This window comes from Podarcis bocagei, assembly GCF_964188305.1.
Source record: "Podarcis bocagei genome assembly, chromosome: 6".
NCBI lineage: Eukaryota > Metazoa > Chordata > Lepidosauria > Squamata > Lacertidae > Podarcis > Podarcis bocagei.
This window is the reverse complement of record NC_138130.1, coordinates 21960748-21974785: the sequence shown is the minus strand read 5'-3', so window position 1 is coordinate 21974785 and position 14038 is coordinate 21960748. Positions and strand designations below refer to the sequence as shown.

The 14038-nt window shown below is 41.5% G+C and overlaps 1 protein-coding gene across 7 annotated transcripts in view; it reads right to left on the bottom strand.

Moving 5' to 3' along the window:
- FARP1 (FERM, ARH/RhoGEF and pleckstrin domain protein 1) overlaps window positions 1–14038 on the bottom strand; it is a 186231-nt gene that overhangs the window by 49677 nt on the left and 122516 nt on the right. For 5 of the 7 annotated variants that reach the window (XM_081198308.1, XM_081198305.1, XM_081198309.1 and 2 more), the window contains exons 9-13: window positions 13660–13755; window positions 11735–11898; window positions 5972–6040; window positions 4950–5025; window positions 1830–2073 (exon numbers count right to left, since the gene is read on the bottom strand). In XM_081198308.1, the coding sequence (XP_081054434.1) occupies window positions 1830–2073; window positions 4950–5025; window positions 5972–6040; window positions 11735–11898; window positions 13660–13755 (649 nt within the window). The remainder of the gene's footprint in view (window positions 1–1829; window positions 2074–4949; window positions 5026–5971; window positions 6041–11734; window positions 11899–13659; window positions 13756–14038) is intronic. The other 2 variants (XM_081198310.1, XM_081198311.1) reach the window with 1 other exon arrangement.

Genomic DNA, 14038 nt, shown 5'->3' with positions numbered 1-14038 from the left:
TTTCTGATGTTTAAACGAGCCCATTAATAACTACAGGAACATACCACTGAGCTTCTTTCAAAAGACTGCTTACATTCCTCCCCCCATTTAAAGTTTGCATGTTCCATATTCTTCAACATGTTCAAATAGGAAAAAACTTGTTCAGCTCACAAATGCAACTTTTCATACTTTCAGCATAAGAATGATTTGTGGTTATAGTATTGCTTCCTTCAAAAACGTGTCATTAAGCTCTTTTATTATTATTTTTAAAAATGCCTAGATTTGATAATATCCTTTTTTTTTGCATTTTGATTGCAATGTAAAACTTTAAACTCTAAACTGAGGCACTGGATAGCAAGCTCTCCTTTAGAAGGAGAGAAAAGCACATGTGTGTACCATGAACTCAAATCACGTTGCTTCTCGAATAACGAACACTGAAATCCTATGTACATTTACTTGTGATTAAGTTCCACTGAAAACAGTGGGAGATGCTTATAAGTAAAAATTAATAGGTTGGGGCTACAAGTCATCTCTATCTGACCTATACTTCATTAAATATGACACACAACTAGAGTACAGATTTCTTCTTAATGAACAAATCTACTAACAGGGTTGTTAGATGAGGAATCAGGTCTCATCTAACCGCTCCCTTCAACTCCACATGCCGCTAGTAGATTTCACCACCTCTCTGTATAGCAGTAGCTCCTTCTAACTTCTCCAAAGGAGAAGGTTAAGAGGTTGACATGCTGCTTTATGTACTCGATGAACAACCTTCCAACAAATCACTTTCCTGTTAGGCTGGTCTATTCCTGGAAGTGCTGCTTGGTTTTCTCAGCAACTGAAGACATGAACACCATCTTCATCACTGAGGGCCAAAGACACATCCTCTACCTCTTCCTCTAGTTGGAGGCTGCCAAATGAATACTTGTTCCTTGGCATAGGGGATGAATTGAGCACTATGGGATTTCCAAACACAAGAGGGTGGGTGAAAGGATTAACCATTTCTGAATCTGAGTCACTAGACTCCGTTCCACTGCTGGTAGAACCTTCCAATATCTGGATGGTAGACATATGGTCCATCATGCCCCTAGCATACAAGGACTGTATAACTGGGCTTTGCTTCGACTGACTAGCAGCTGGCACACCATTTGCCATGTTTTTGCCTTGTGAAGGGACCATTCTAACCGTCCCTCCTTTATGATACCTATCTGCTCTATAGTCTTGGTTTGGAGTGGAAGATACCTGGCTCAAGATAAATGGGTCTGTTTCAGATCTGTTGCGCACATTTGAAACCACTTCCATGTGTGGCCTTTGCGAGACTGGGGAGCGCTTGCTGTAACCGTGGCAGCTATACGAACGAGTGTCATCATCTTTACTCCTAACCCTACAGTCATGCCCGTTTTCGGAGATGTAACTCTGGGAGCCTGCTCTACTGAAACTCATGTGAGGACTTGATCCTCTGCTACTGGAAGGCAAGGGAGTAGCCAATGGACTACGGGTATCTGGACCTCTAAACATTTCATCAACTAGAGTGCTGTGCCGTGGGATTCTGGGACTCCCACCAACATAGAAGGACATACTAGAAGGGCTGCCATCATTGCAGTCTTCAGTGAGATGGTAAGATGCCTTTATAGAGGAGATGGAAGAATCCCTGTATCTAATTCTATTACGATTTTCACCTCTATAATCAATGTAGGCACCACTGGTCGAATCACCCTCATAATTGTCATTTGTTTGGGACTGTGAACGGGTTATCTGCCCTCTGAGGAGGTCATATTCACTATCTACATCACTGCAGTCAATGAAAGGAATTGATGTGCTACTGCCACGAGCAGCTCGGGATGCAGGACCTGTGCTCGGTTGCTGTGTCTGAGATCTACTGTGCTGTGATCTGTCCTTTGCGACCTCCTCTTCTTCCTCCATGGCTTCCATCACAGCACCGTCCAGCCTCCTGCCTTCTTTTTCGGGGCTCTTTTTCAGGGAAGGGCTCGTGTGGTGTCCGCCATCTTCCACTGAAACTTTTAGTTCCTTCCCCTGCCGGCAGCTTTGGACTGCTGGGGAATCAGCACTGTCTCCATATGTAAAACTACAGCTCTGGAAAGAGAAAGGAAAGAGATGAGAGGGGACAGGAAGATGACAAATCAGCACCAATCTCAACATCAACTGCTTTACAAATGCATCATACAACACAGTGCGACAAATTTAAATATGCCTTCAAGCCTAGAGAATAGAAGAGAGGAGAGCTCATTCCTTTGGTCAACTTCTGCGGCACATAGGACCCCTGATAGAGAAAACCACACCTCTGTGGCAGAAGCTTTGCAACTGCATGCGTGAAAAGTACCAGATTCAGTCCCTGCCACCTTAGGAGAGGTAAACAGGTGATGTGGAAGACCTCCACCTGAAACCCTAGCCTAGAGAGGCACTGCCATTCACCACGGACAATATTAGGCTAAATAGACAAAACAGTCTAACCTGGTAGATGGCAGGCTGCCTATGAGAACAAAATCTAATGTCCCACAACAGTATTGTGGATTGTCTCTAGCTTATGGTACATTATCAAAGGAGATTAAAAGGTTGTGAAATGCCATCCTGTTGTTCCTATTATGTGGTTGGAGAACCTGTGGCCCTTCAAATGTGGTTGGACTCCCATTAGCTGCAACAAGCATGGCCAATTGTGAGGGAGGATGGGAGTTGTAGTCTAGCAACATCTCTGGAGGGCCACCAATTCCCCATCTATAGTCTAATATGGATCTCTAAGTCATGCACTAGAATGAAGATAATACAGGAGGACGTGCTTGTTGGGACACGGGAGAGGGCCTTCTCGGTGGTGGCTGCTCTGAAACTGTGGAAGTCCCTCCCTGGAGAAGTTACAACTAGCTCCCTCCTTGCTGTCCTTCTGCTAGCAGGCAAAGACTTTTTTTGTTTCAACAGGCTTTGGGGAACTGACTGCTTTTAATGAAAAGGCTGGTGCTGTGTTGTTTTTATTGTAATTATTTGTATGTTTTTAAACAGATTTTATATATGTATGTAGTTTTAATTCTATTGATGTTTATTTTTTTTTAAAAAAAATTCCTATGTTTTTAGCAATTCTTGTTTTATCTGTAAACTGCCTTGAGACCCACCAGGGAAAAAGGAAGGGTATAAATAAATATTACAATAATCTCTCTCTCTCTCTCTGTGTGTGTGTGTCAAAACTATTGGCAAATACTACAACAAGGCAATATTTTAGTTGAGCTATACCAGAGGGATTCAAACATTTTTTTAAAATCATTACATGCCGCAGGAAGTCATATCAGCCAACCCAGCTTAAGGGAAAAATTCTTTATGAATTGAGAACTTTTAGCCAAAATGCTTATAAAGACCATTACTGTTTCTTTTCTCAGCAAGGTTATTCATTTTTTCACCTAGCTTTAACTGGAATTTCACCAACACACATTCTCTTCTTTTGAGCTGCTTCTAGGCAACAGATCAAGCTTCTCTCAGAAGGCAGCCTTGACCACAAATTAGGAACAGGTTGCCTTGGCTTGGCTTCATTTTTACCCTTCAGAATTCTGAAAATCAGGATTGTGATGGGGGCGGGGCGGGGGGAGTATTGTTTTATTCCCTGCGCTCACTGAGTGAAACCGGGTTAAATCTGGGGTCAATTTCTTCAACATTCTCAGAAAGTAGAATGGAACTGTTTACATGGATCATAAAATAACACATTCAATCCAGGAGTCTCCCCGAGGGCCAGCCTGTTATTTACTCCAAGCCTCATGGGCCAAGTCTGGCAAGTGAGCAGTGTCACCCACCTGCCAATCACTACATGTCACAATGTCAGGAAGAATTTCATCTATGTTGGCAGGGGTAGGGGAAGTGGGCATGCCTCGGCTCAAATGGCAAGCCCTGGAGGACCTAATTAGGATGGCAAGTTCTCCAAATCTGTCATGTCCTCTTCCTCTAAACCTTGGAAAAAAGAAGCCTACCCTGTGTAAAAATTATCCGTAAGTGCACATGCAGATTATATACAGTGGTACCTCAGGTTACATAGGCTTCAGGTTACATAGGCTTCAGGTTACAGACTCTGCTAACCCAGAAATAGTGCTTCAAGTTAAGAACTTTGCTTCAGGATGAGAACAGAAATCGTGCTCTGGCGGTGTGGCGGCAGCAGGAGGTCCCATTAGCTAAAGTGGTGCTTCAGGTTAAGAACAGTTTCTTTCCCCCCCCCAAAAGATATTTATTAAAGTTTTTAAAATATAACAATGAAAATAAAAAATAAAAAGAAACAAAATACAACATAAAAACAGTTAAAAAACAAATAATTTTCCATAACATTATCTTCCTTACGCTTATTTCCCCAGACCTCCTCATACCTCCCTTCTTTGTATTCCACTTCAATTTGTTAGTTCAGCAAATCCTTACCATTAAGCTTTTACCCATTTGTAAACCTTTTTTTTCGTATCTCCTAAAGCATTACAGCTGGAAACCCCTTAGTTTCTATCCAACATCCTTCTAACATTCATTAATTTTACAATATTTCTGTAAATAGTCTTTAAATTTCTTCCAGTCTTCTTTCACCAACTCTTCTCCCAGAACAGTTTCAGGTTAAGAACGGACCTCCGGAACGAATTAAGTACTTAACCTGAGGTACCACTGTACAGCAATGCATATCTGCATAATTTATTTATTTAACCAACGAGTGACATATGAACTTGCTAGGCACGCAGTTTAAATATTTTAATGTGTGTACGGCTTGCCTAAGAAGTACAACTAATAAACACAAATAAAAATACTGCTACTGCTTTCTACTTGGCTTGGAAACATTCCAAACCAGAGAAAAGGACAAAGTTGCTTAAAGCTGCAGTGTTGCCATTCATTTGGCCTCTCCTGACTGTGAATTATGGTACAGTGCGCAATACTAAACATGGCCTAGGCAAGACAAACAGAACTATTGGACATTTTTGCTTACAAAAGCATGAAATATAACTGACTTGTTTTGGCACCTCTGAATGCTGTTCTGAAGGCTTTGCTGTCAAGCTCCTAATAGAGTGAATCTTGCTGTGTTTCCTGGAAAGGGGGGAAAAAAGCAAAAAGCAAACATATTTTGCAACAAGTTAAAATGGATGTCATTTCCCACCCCTGTGAATAAATCAATGGCAGACAATCATGTCTCTAAGCCCAGCTTCAAACAGACTTCTTGTCCCAAAAAAGATTTCCTCTCTGTCGTCATATATGTATGCGGTATTTCAGTGAAGCTATGTATTACATAAATGGCATAAAAGGAAAGGACAAGTCACTAAAAAATAAATCCTCCAACTCCAAAAGATGACTCAGAACACAAACCTGTCACTAGGATCATTCTACAGTTTAGCAAAAACACTGAACTCATCAGTCTGGCTTAGAAACACATTTGGCAATAGCATGCAATAATCCAACCTTCTATTGTCTCAACATTTCACTGCCTGTAGCCGGTTGCACCAATTTGCTCTCCTCATTCTGCTTTGTTTATTTAATTAAGAAGTAACTGTCTACCTATCTACAGATCGCCTGAATTCCTATGATCACAACACCAGTAATCTGAGCAGGTTTCATGGACCTGGGGTCAAGATGCAGCAAGCCATGTAATACCTCACTGTTAACAAGCAGGAACTATTTTGCAGGCCATTTGTTATAGTCGTAACCCAAACACAGGGAACAAAAAGCAATAGATAGCTAATTAGAAGGCAAAAACAAATGAACAATAAGTTCCCAAACTCCAAAACACCTAAGCACAAAACTGGGAAAGCAGGAAGCAGAAGCCAGGAAGAAAAATCTATGTCACACTGTTTTTTTCTTGTGTATATTGCCATTTTCTTCTGGGAAGACTATTCAAGCCAAACACACTCTCCCTATTTTCCTGCAGCTGTGTCATTTGGCTAACTGGGCTGAATGAGCATGCATGAGGCCCAAGAAAACCCTCAAAAAGTAAACAGAGCAAATTATTTTTATTGTTGTTGCAAAGACTCTTTCTAACCTTTCAAACTGGACTTTTTTGTGTCCTCCTTCTTTGACATAGTCCAGAACCTGCTTCTGAGTTCGGCCACTGGGAAGGAAACAAAACAAAACCAAGAGTTAAAACCACGAAAATAAAAGGCTGTGGAAGTACATTCTTCTAGTATTAGTGCATCCTTAACTGTGGACTGCTTTTAATGCCAGGCATGGTTATTAGTTGCCAGGGACGGTAAATAAAAGCTGGAGAATCTGCTACTATGAGAATGCCTCTGATGTCAACTCATCTACAATGCCTGGGAGTATTCATCACTATGAATCAGCACCATCACTCTGTCAAAGACCGTGTCCCCACCGGCTGCAGATTCTTGGAAGTGTCGCGGAGAGGCAAGGAGCCTCGCAATGTGGTGGCACTGATTTATCGCTCAGCATGTTTTGGCACCACAAAAGCCCCTGCTCTCAGGCTACTGCTAAAACCATTCATTTCTTGCAAAAAAGCAAAAGTGAATTTTCACCTACATGCCTCGGGTAGGAGGAACCGGCCTTCCAAAGGTTAACAGAACCATTGCGTTACTTTCTACTTCTTTAGCATAAAAATGTTGCTTTACATATAGGAGTGATTTTATGTTCAGCTGCTCACGACATGATTGCAGGCATTCACAACTGGTACCCATTAAACTGAATGCAGTCCCCTAGTCATGTATGGTGGGCTATGAGACCCCCAGTAAGCCTCTGGCTTTTGCTGCCTGTCTGAGAATGCAAAAATGCTGCGCTACACCACACATCAGCTGATAGGCGGGGAGGCGGAGCAGCTTAAAGAAAGCCCCGCTGTGCCTTGGGTCTCTTCAGGATGTCCTCCACCCTCACTGTCCTTTTGGGGCTCCAAGGAGGGTCCCCTCATCAGCCACAAGGACTCTCAGGTTCTCTTTTGCCATTTCTGGGTTTTAATTGAATTCATTTCATTCTTTCCGGGCACTGTGCACATATATAGTTGCACGCAAGTGAATTGCATGTTAAGTGTGGGGGGTACGCCTGCACACCCACCCACACCCCTATGAGTTCCATAAGCTGTAACGTTCTCCAAGAGATCAAATGGTTTGTTACTACAAGCCAAGACGGGGTGCAGTCAACTTTATCCAAACCTGATCTGCCTACTCTGAAACAGTGAGTGTGAAACTTAGCAACTTGCAGCACTGCCCAGCCACTCTTAAGAGCAGAAAGATTGGTCAGACATTGAGAAAACTCGTGTTCCATGCCATTCAACTCCCTTGTTGGGTACATTTCTAACCTATCGCAAAGACTGATGAATTCTCTTGTGGGAACCTTTTCAAGGACCTCAGTAACTTATGTACCTGCCTCAGGCAGTTCTATACTCTTATACCACTTCTAAGGAACCACCACCACAATGAGTTATGAATTTTTAAGAATACTGTTGTTGAAATTCCAAATTTTAATTGCCCAGGTGGCTCCAGTTCAGAAAATATGGTGAGGAAAGCTGCTGGTCGCTGCTATTAAATGTCATATTTATTTGATTCCCACACCTCTTTCCCCAGAGAGGGAACACTGAATTATGCATTAGGCTGCATACAGAGGTACTGAAGCTGGAGCTATGAAACTCTGTCCTATTAAGCATCTAAGGAAACTCATATCTGGCTTAAAACTATGCTCAGCTATTCAAAATGGACGCAAACATGAATAATTTAATTTAATGCTATTTTAACATTAGAAATACCTAATATGCTAGTCACACTATCGACTGCTTCACCACATCTACAAACTTGTAGTAGCCAGCTAGTAATCAGGGTCTCCTGCCCTGTGTGCACATGTCACAAGAGACATGTATGTGTCAATCATACATGATGCATACATGCAACCACTTGCACAGAGGCAGTATTTGTGCAAGAAATCTGCCATGCGTGAAACGTCTCAAAATGTTAGTTATGTGGATAAATAAAGCAAAACACAGTGTGCGCTATCAAGAGTGTGCATTATTATCCGAAGAATATATTTTCCTCGCGAACTAGGCAATCAGCTGATAAGCTATGATTTAACATGCCATTTTAATTTTCTGCTAGGAAGCAGTCCCTATAGATACTCAATGAAAGTGTACTAAAGATTCAAATGAAGATGGTTCTGTCTCTGTATGATTCTTTTTTTTAAAAAAATATATTAACAAATAGTGCATGCCTTTGGACAGAAAGATGTCAATTTTCTATTTCCATTAAAATAAAAAAGTACCTGGGGCATTGCTACTGTCAATCTCTTACTAAGCTCTTTAGAATACTTGAGGATACCATGGTTTTGCTTTAATTAAGACTCTTCAGGGCTGGGGAATGTGTGGCCCTCCAGATGTTGTTGGAACTACAACTTCCATAATCCCTGACTACTGGCCCTTCCAGTTGGGCTGATGGGATTTGGAGGACCACAAGTTTCCCATCCCTTTCTTAAATACAATTCAAACATATAGACAATTAGCCTAAAGCTGCTACTTAAGACAAGAGGAAAGACAAACATATGATCAAATATGAACCCCCCAAAGTCAGACTATTGGTTGGCCCTTTTAGCCCAGAGTTAGCCAATGTGGTCCTCTCCAGATGTTGTGGAACACAAGTCCTATCAGCTCCAGCTATCATGGCAGAGATGACTGGAAGTTGTACTTCACAACATCTGGAGGGCATCACATTGGTGACACCTGACCAGCATCTAACTCTCCAAGGCCTCCTAGAATATATTTGGGTGTGGTGGCATTGGCCTACTGAGTGCAACGCACCCAAGAAAAGCAACACACATTTTTACTCTCAGAAATGTTTATCTGAAGACTTTGGAAGTTGGGGGTGGGGAGAGATATCTAGCATGAAATGAAATAGCCCCTAATTATTAAAGATGCTTCAGGCAGACTTTTACTACGAGTCTGAATAATTTCTAGGACATTCAGCAAGTAGTGTGTAGATCAGCATAAACGGCCACCGCAAATTACATGCTTGGGAAACTGCATCCCTCAGCTATCCTGAAAATAAGCATGAAAAGCTTGGTATGCAGAGGAAACATCACACAGAACTCAAGCGGTCGAGATAAATGGGAAGGCAACATATGTGATGAGCCACAGAGCTGAGACAGCAAAAGAAACAGAGCAAATCCCAATTCTGGTGCATTTCTCTCAATTTAACTTAATTTATCTAGGTCATAATGAAATTAAAAAAGCAACTGGAGTATAAAGAGTGAATCTTGAAATAGCCACATATGGCAGGGGTCAGCAAGCTTTTTCAGCAGGGGGCCGGTCCACTGTCCCTCAGACCTTGTGGGGGGCCGGACTATATTTTGAAGAGGGGTAAAAAATGAATGAATTCCTATGCCCCACAAATAACCCGGAGATGCATTTTAAATAAAAGGACACATTCTACTCATGTAAAAACACACTGATTCCAGGACAGTCTGCAGCCCGGATTTAGGAGGCGATTGGGCCAGATCCAGCCCCCGGGCCTTAGTTTGCCTACCCATGACATATGGCATGTATACTCTCCTTGATAAATATAATAAATTTTAATCCCCAAATTCCATCACCCGATTGAAGCTCAACCCTAAAAAGGAAGCCTAAACATATATATGAGAAGGAAATGGTTTTTTATGTAATGTAGCTGATAAATAAACTTCCACAGAGATGCTTATGTTAATCTGTTGGAGTAAAACCACTAAAATATTGCAGCACCCTAAATACTCCCCCCTCCCCCGCAAAGCAATTCAATATTATACAGTAACAACCAAACACTGATGAAATCATATTGTCATATAATCTTTGATAATGTGCTTAACAATATTCTGCCAACTGGGTGCCCTGTAGATGTTTTAGACTACAACTCCCACCATCCTTGACAACTGGTCGTGCTGGCTGGGGCTGATGGGAACTGTAGTCAAAAACATCCAAAAACAGGCCTGTGAAGGCTGTTTTATGACACACACTGTTGAAGACTGCAAGACAGTAAGATTTCACTCAGACATCGTAGAACCCTTCACAAAGCATTACATTCTTGTCACATTTGATTAATTTTATCATTTATTTATTTATTTATTGAGTTTCTTAACCCGGCTATTTTTAAAAAATGATTATATCTTTCTGCCAACTCAAAATCACTTTCCTATTATTTTCATATGTTCACCATTCTGCCTTCTCTGGTTCAAAACAGATGGGTTATGTTTCAGGCACTTTATTGAAGACCAAAAATTTATTGCCAAATTCGCTCCGGTGGAATTTCTCCTTTTCCTACAACCGGGCAATTACAATACCGACAGCTATTAGGAGGTATTATACTTTCTAATTTTGTCAAGTGAGCAGCAGTCACCTGGTTGCCTTTTACAGCCAATAATGTCCATGTGTGTAGGTGGTGGCCTACCTTTTTAATCACATCATAGCATTATCTCCTGTGCCTTTCACTTTGCTCAGCATCAGAATTTTCCTATCCTCCGCTGCCAAAACTGTGTTCCAATTCCTCTCCAAAAGTATCTCTGGTATCATATATTTGAGGTGCTAGCTTGGGTGTTCCCCTGGGTCAGTGCCTCCTTATGACTGGGACTCCATGAAATGAACATGATTTCCTAACAGGCCTCAGATATTTTGTTAATTACTATGCTGGTTCCAGGGTACGGGGCTACCTGCTTAGCTGAAGCTGGCTGTAGGGGAGGCCACCTAAGAACATTATGTATGCCACCCTAATACTCCACAATGGGCTTTTTAAATTTAAGAAATCATTCCTCAGTATGGGCAACCCTTTGCAGGTATTCTCAGCCTTAATCCACACTCAGAGACAACTGAAGGGCTATGATGCCTCACTGTCAAAAACAACGTCTACTTGATTCCACAAAGAAGAGACAGAGAAATCACCTGGTGCATCTCAATGTCGCTTTTAACCCCACCTGCAAATTTCTCAACATTTCCCCTCCCCTAGCATTCAATAAACCTTTCATCAAGCCAAGAATGACAAAAACTGGGCCTGATGTGCACTGTTAAACTGAACATTAAATTATAGGTGCTGCCATTTTTGATGTGGCTCTCTCTGTGTTCATGCACATACGCATTAGTACTCAGGAAGACAGAATACACGATGCCTTAATGAAGTCTACAGTCCTCAGTCCGAAACTGTTCAGTATAGAAATCTTAAGTGCAAGCTGAACCATGGAAAATAAACACATTGGTACCTTGGGTTACAAACACCTCGGGTTACAAACATTTCGGGTTACAGACTCTGCTAACCTGGAAGTAGTACCTCGGGTTAAGAACTTTACCTCAGGATGAGAAGAGAAATCGTGCGGCGGTGGCACAGCGGGAGGCCCCATTAGCTAAAGTGGTACCTCAGGTAAAGAATGGTTTCAGGTTAAGCACAGACCTCCGGAACAAATTAAATTCGTAACCAGAGGTACCACTGTACATTCACCTCTCTTTCAGTAATTCTGTCAATACATAATGCTCCTGCTCCAACAAACCATGGGTTGTGGCAATGGGAACTCACAACAAACTCAAACACTCCCTCTTTCCTTTATGGCTTCAGCAAATATTTCCTGGTTTATTTCCTGTCTACCAACTTGGAGGGAGTTTTGTATGGAGCCTTAAAACTAGAGTTTCTGGGGTTGGATGTCAGAGAAGGAGGGAAGAGGGTGTGCTCAAGTTTATTGCTTGTTTCCATTGCAACAAACTATGGTGTGCTGGAGAACATTATGTCCGAACTGAGCCAGTACCTCAGGGTGGGTGAGCACACTTTTCTCATGGATTACTGTAGCAAAGAAAAGTATATTTTACCTGAACCTAAAGGATGAACCTCTGGTAAAGAGAACAGGTTTAGGCTTTGGTTTAGGCTCCTCAAACAATCTGAAGAAGGCATGGTGCTCTACACAGATCTTCCAAAAGGCTTTGCAAAAATCCCGACTGGCCATCAGGAATTCTAGGGTGTCCTGGAAGGAACTCTGAAAGATAATGGTGGGAGATTTAACACTGGAAGGAGAGTGAACATCGTCCAAGTGCAAATGTGGAAATTTCCCTCCACTTTCAACTTGTAAAAAAGGACATCTATATGGAATAAAATTAAAGCAAGCAATTAACACTGATTCATTTATTTTTAGAATTATTTATTTTACGAATGGTATGGCTTTTGAATCTACTCAGCATCTACTATGCTTTTCTATATCATACAGTACCTAGACAGAAAAGGACCCTACTGAGAGGTTGAACTATAATTTTGTTATGTAGAATGTAAAACAAGGCAGGTGGTTAGCTCAGTTGGTTAGAGCGTGGTGCAAATAATGCCAAGGTTGCAGGTTTGACCCCTGTAAGGGCCAGCTGCATATTCCTGCATTGCGGAGCGTTAAACTAGACGATGCTCAAGGTTTCTTCCAACCCTATGATTGTATGATAATAGAACGTAACTTTCCTGAAAAGTCATTATAATGGAATACTATGAAGCCCTCCACCTATATCAGCATGACTATCTGTTTCCCTAAAGTAATCATTTCTCTTGCTGACCCACTTCATCTGCCTCAAAACATTTAATACCAGCCTCAAAACATTCATTTTGTGAATGCTACAGGAGAAGTGACAGGCAATATTTTAGAATGGTGAGAGCTTCCTAAGTAATCACAGCTGACTGGAAACAAGAATCTGCTGAACTGTCAGTTCCTGATATTCAAATCTAAGAGATAAGACACTATATTCCACTCAAGTGGTAGGACTGTACCATTTTGGACCACAGGTTTGGGTGGTCCAATGACTAAACAATTCCCCCCACACAGAAAATTAGTTTTCAGGGTTCTAGCCAAGAATCCTCCTGACATCCAGTTTTTCCATGCAGATACATTTCCAATTAAGGCTTATTTAAGTCCTCACCTGTAGTCTGAAGTGGCACAGCCCAAAATGCAGGTTTACCAGTTCAGTGAGAACTAGGACTAAGCCTAGTGAACAGAACAGAGTACTTGGAGGTAGTAAATTGTTACGTTATTCCCTAGGGAGATCACCAAAAGGGGAAAGGATAACATATACAGGAATCTGATAGGCAGAATCGGAGGCTGATATATAGTGACTTTCCAGGGCTTGACTTTCATAGCCAAGCTGAGATTTAAACCTGGATGTCATGAAAAAGCAAGTAGAATCCCTACAATATAGAAAGAACAATAATAATTTATTAATGTGTCCTTTTGTCTTAATGATGCTCCTTCTACGCTGGAGCGGCAATATTCTCTCATCTCACTTCTTACCTCTGCTCACCCTTCCCCCAATCCATTTTACCATCTTCACTGACCCATTCCTTTCATATTTTACGACCTCTCCCATCAATCCTCTTCTGAATTTACCATTGGCGGCCTATTTCCAAACCAGGGTACATTTTGTAAGAGGTACTGCCAGCAACTGGTTTAATGGGGCAATTTGAAGGAAGAGGAACACCCAAGATCAGTTTGAGATGGAGGCAAGCTCAGCAGCTATGATTGGACTAGCACAGAAAAGGGGTGTCCCAAATGAAGTCAGCAGCTGTCAGGGCGGGAAAAACAAATGTTCATTTCCTATGTCACAGTTCAGAGCCCACTGAATTGGGCAAGGTATAAGCTCACAACTTTATGCAGAGATAAAGGTGGTTTAAAGAATCCAGTATGAATAAGCTGAATGGAAATAATACATTTTATGTTTTCGTCAGGCACCTGCCACTTCAAATTGCCTTGCGCATTCCAGAGACTTACGTTTGCATCTGGCCTCAACTTAATAAGAAAACGCTTCCTCTTAAAGCTCAGTTTTCGAACTTTAGCCCAGTTGAAGGCATTGATTTTGGTGTGACCCTGAATATGAAGAAGAACAGAAAAGAAAAGGTATGAAAACGTTTCTTCCCCCAAAACAGGCATTCATTCATCTGCAAAATTAATTTTCAAAACTAACAAAAGGTGCAGTTCACTACACTCAAACTATTTTAATTTAGTCTGCCTGCTTAGCTGCCTAAAACATATAAGGCAATTCCACTTTCAGTGGCACAGTAAAGGAAACTGAATATAATGACCTATTTCCACTTTCTGCTCAACTAGGCAATTATCAGTGCCAGTCTAACTACCATAGAGTTAGGCACCT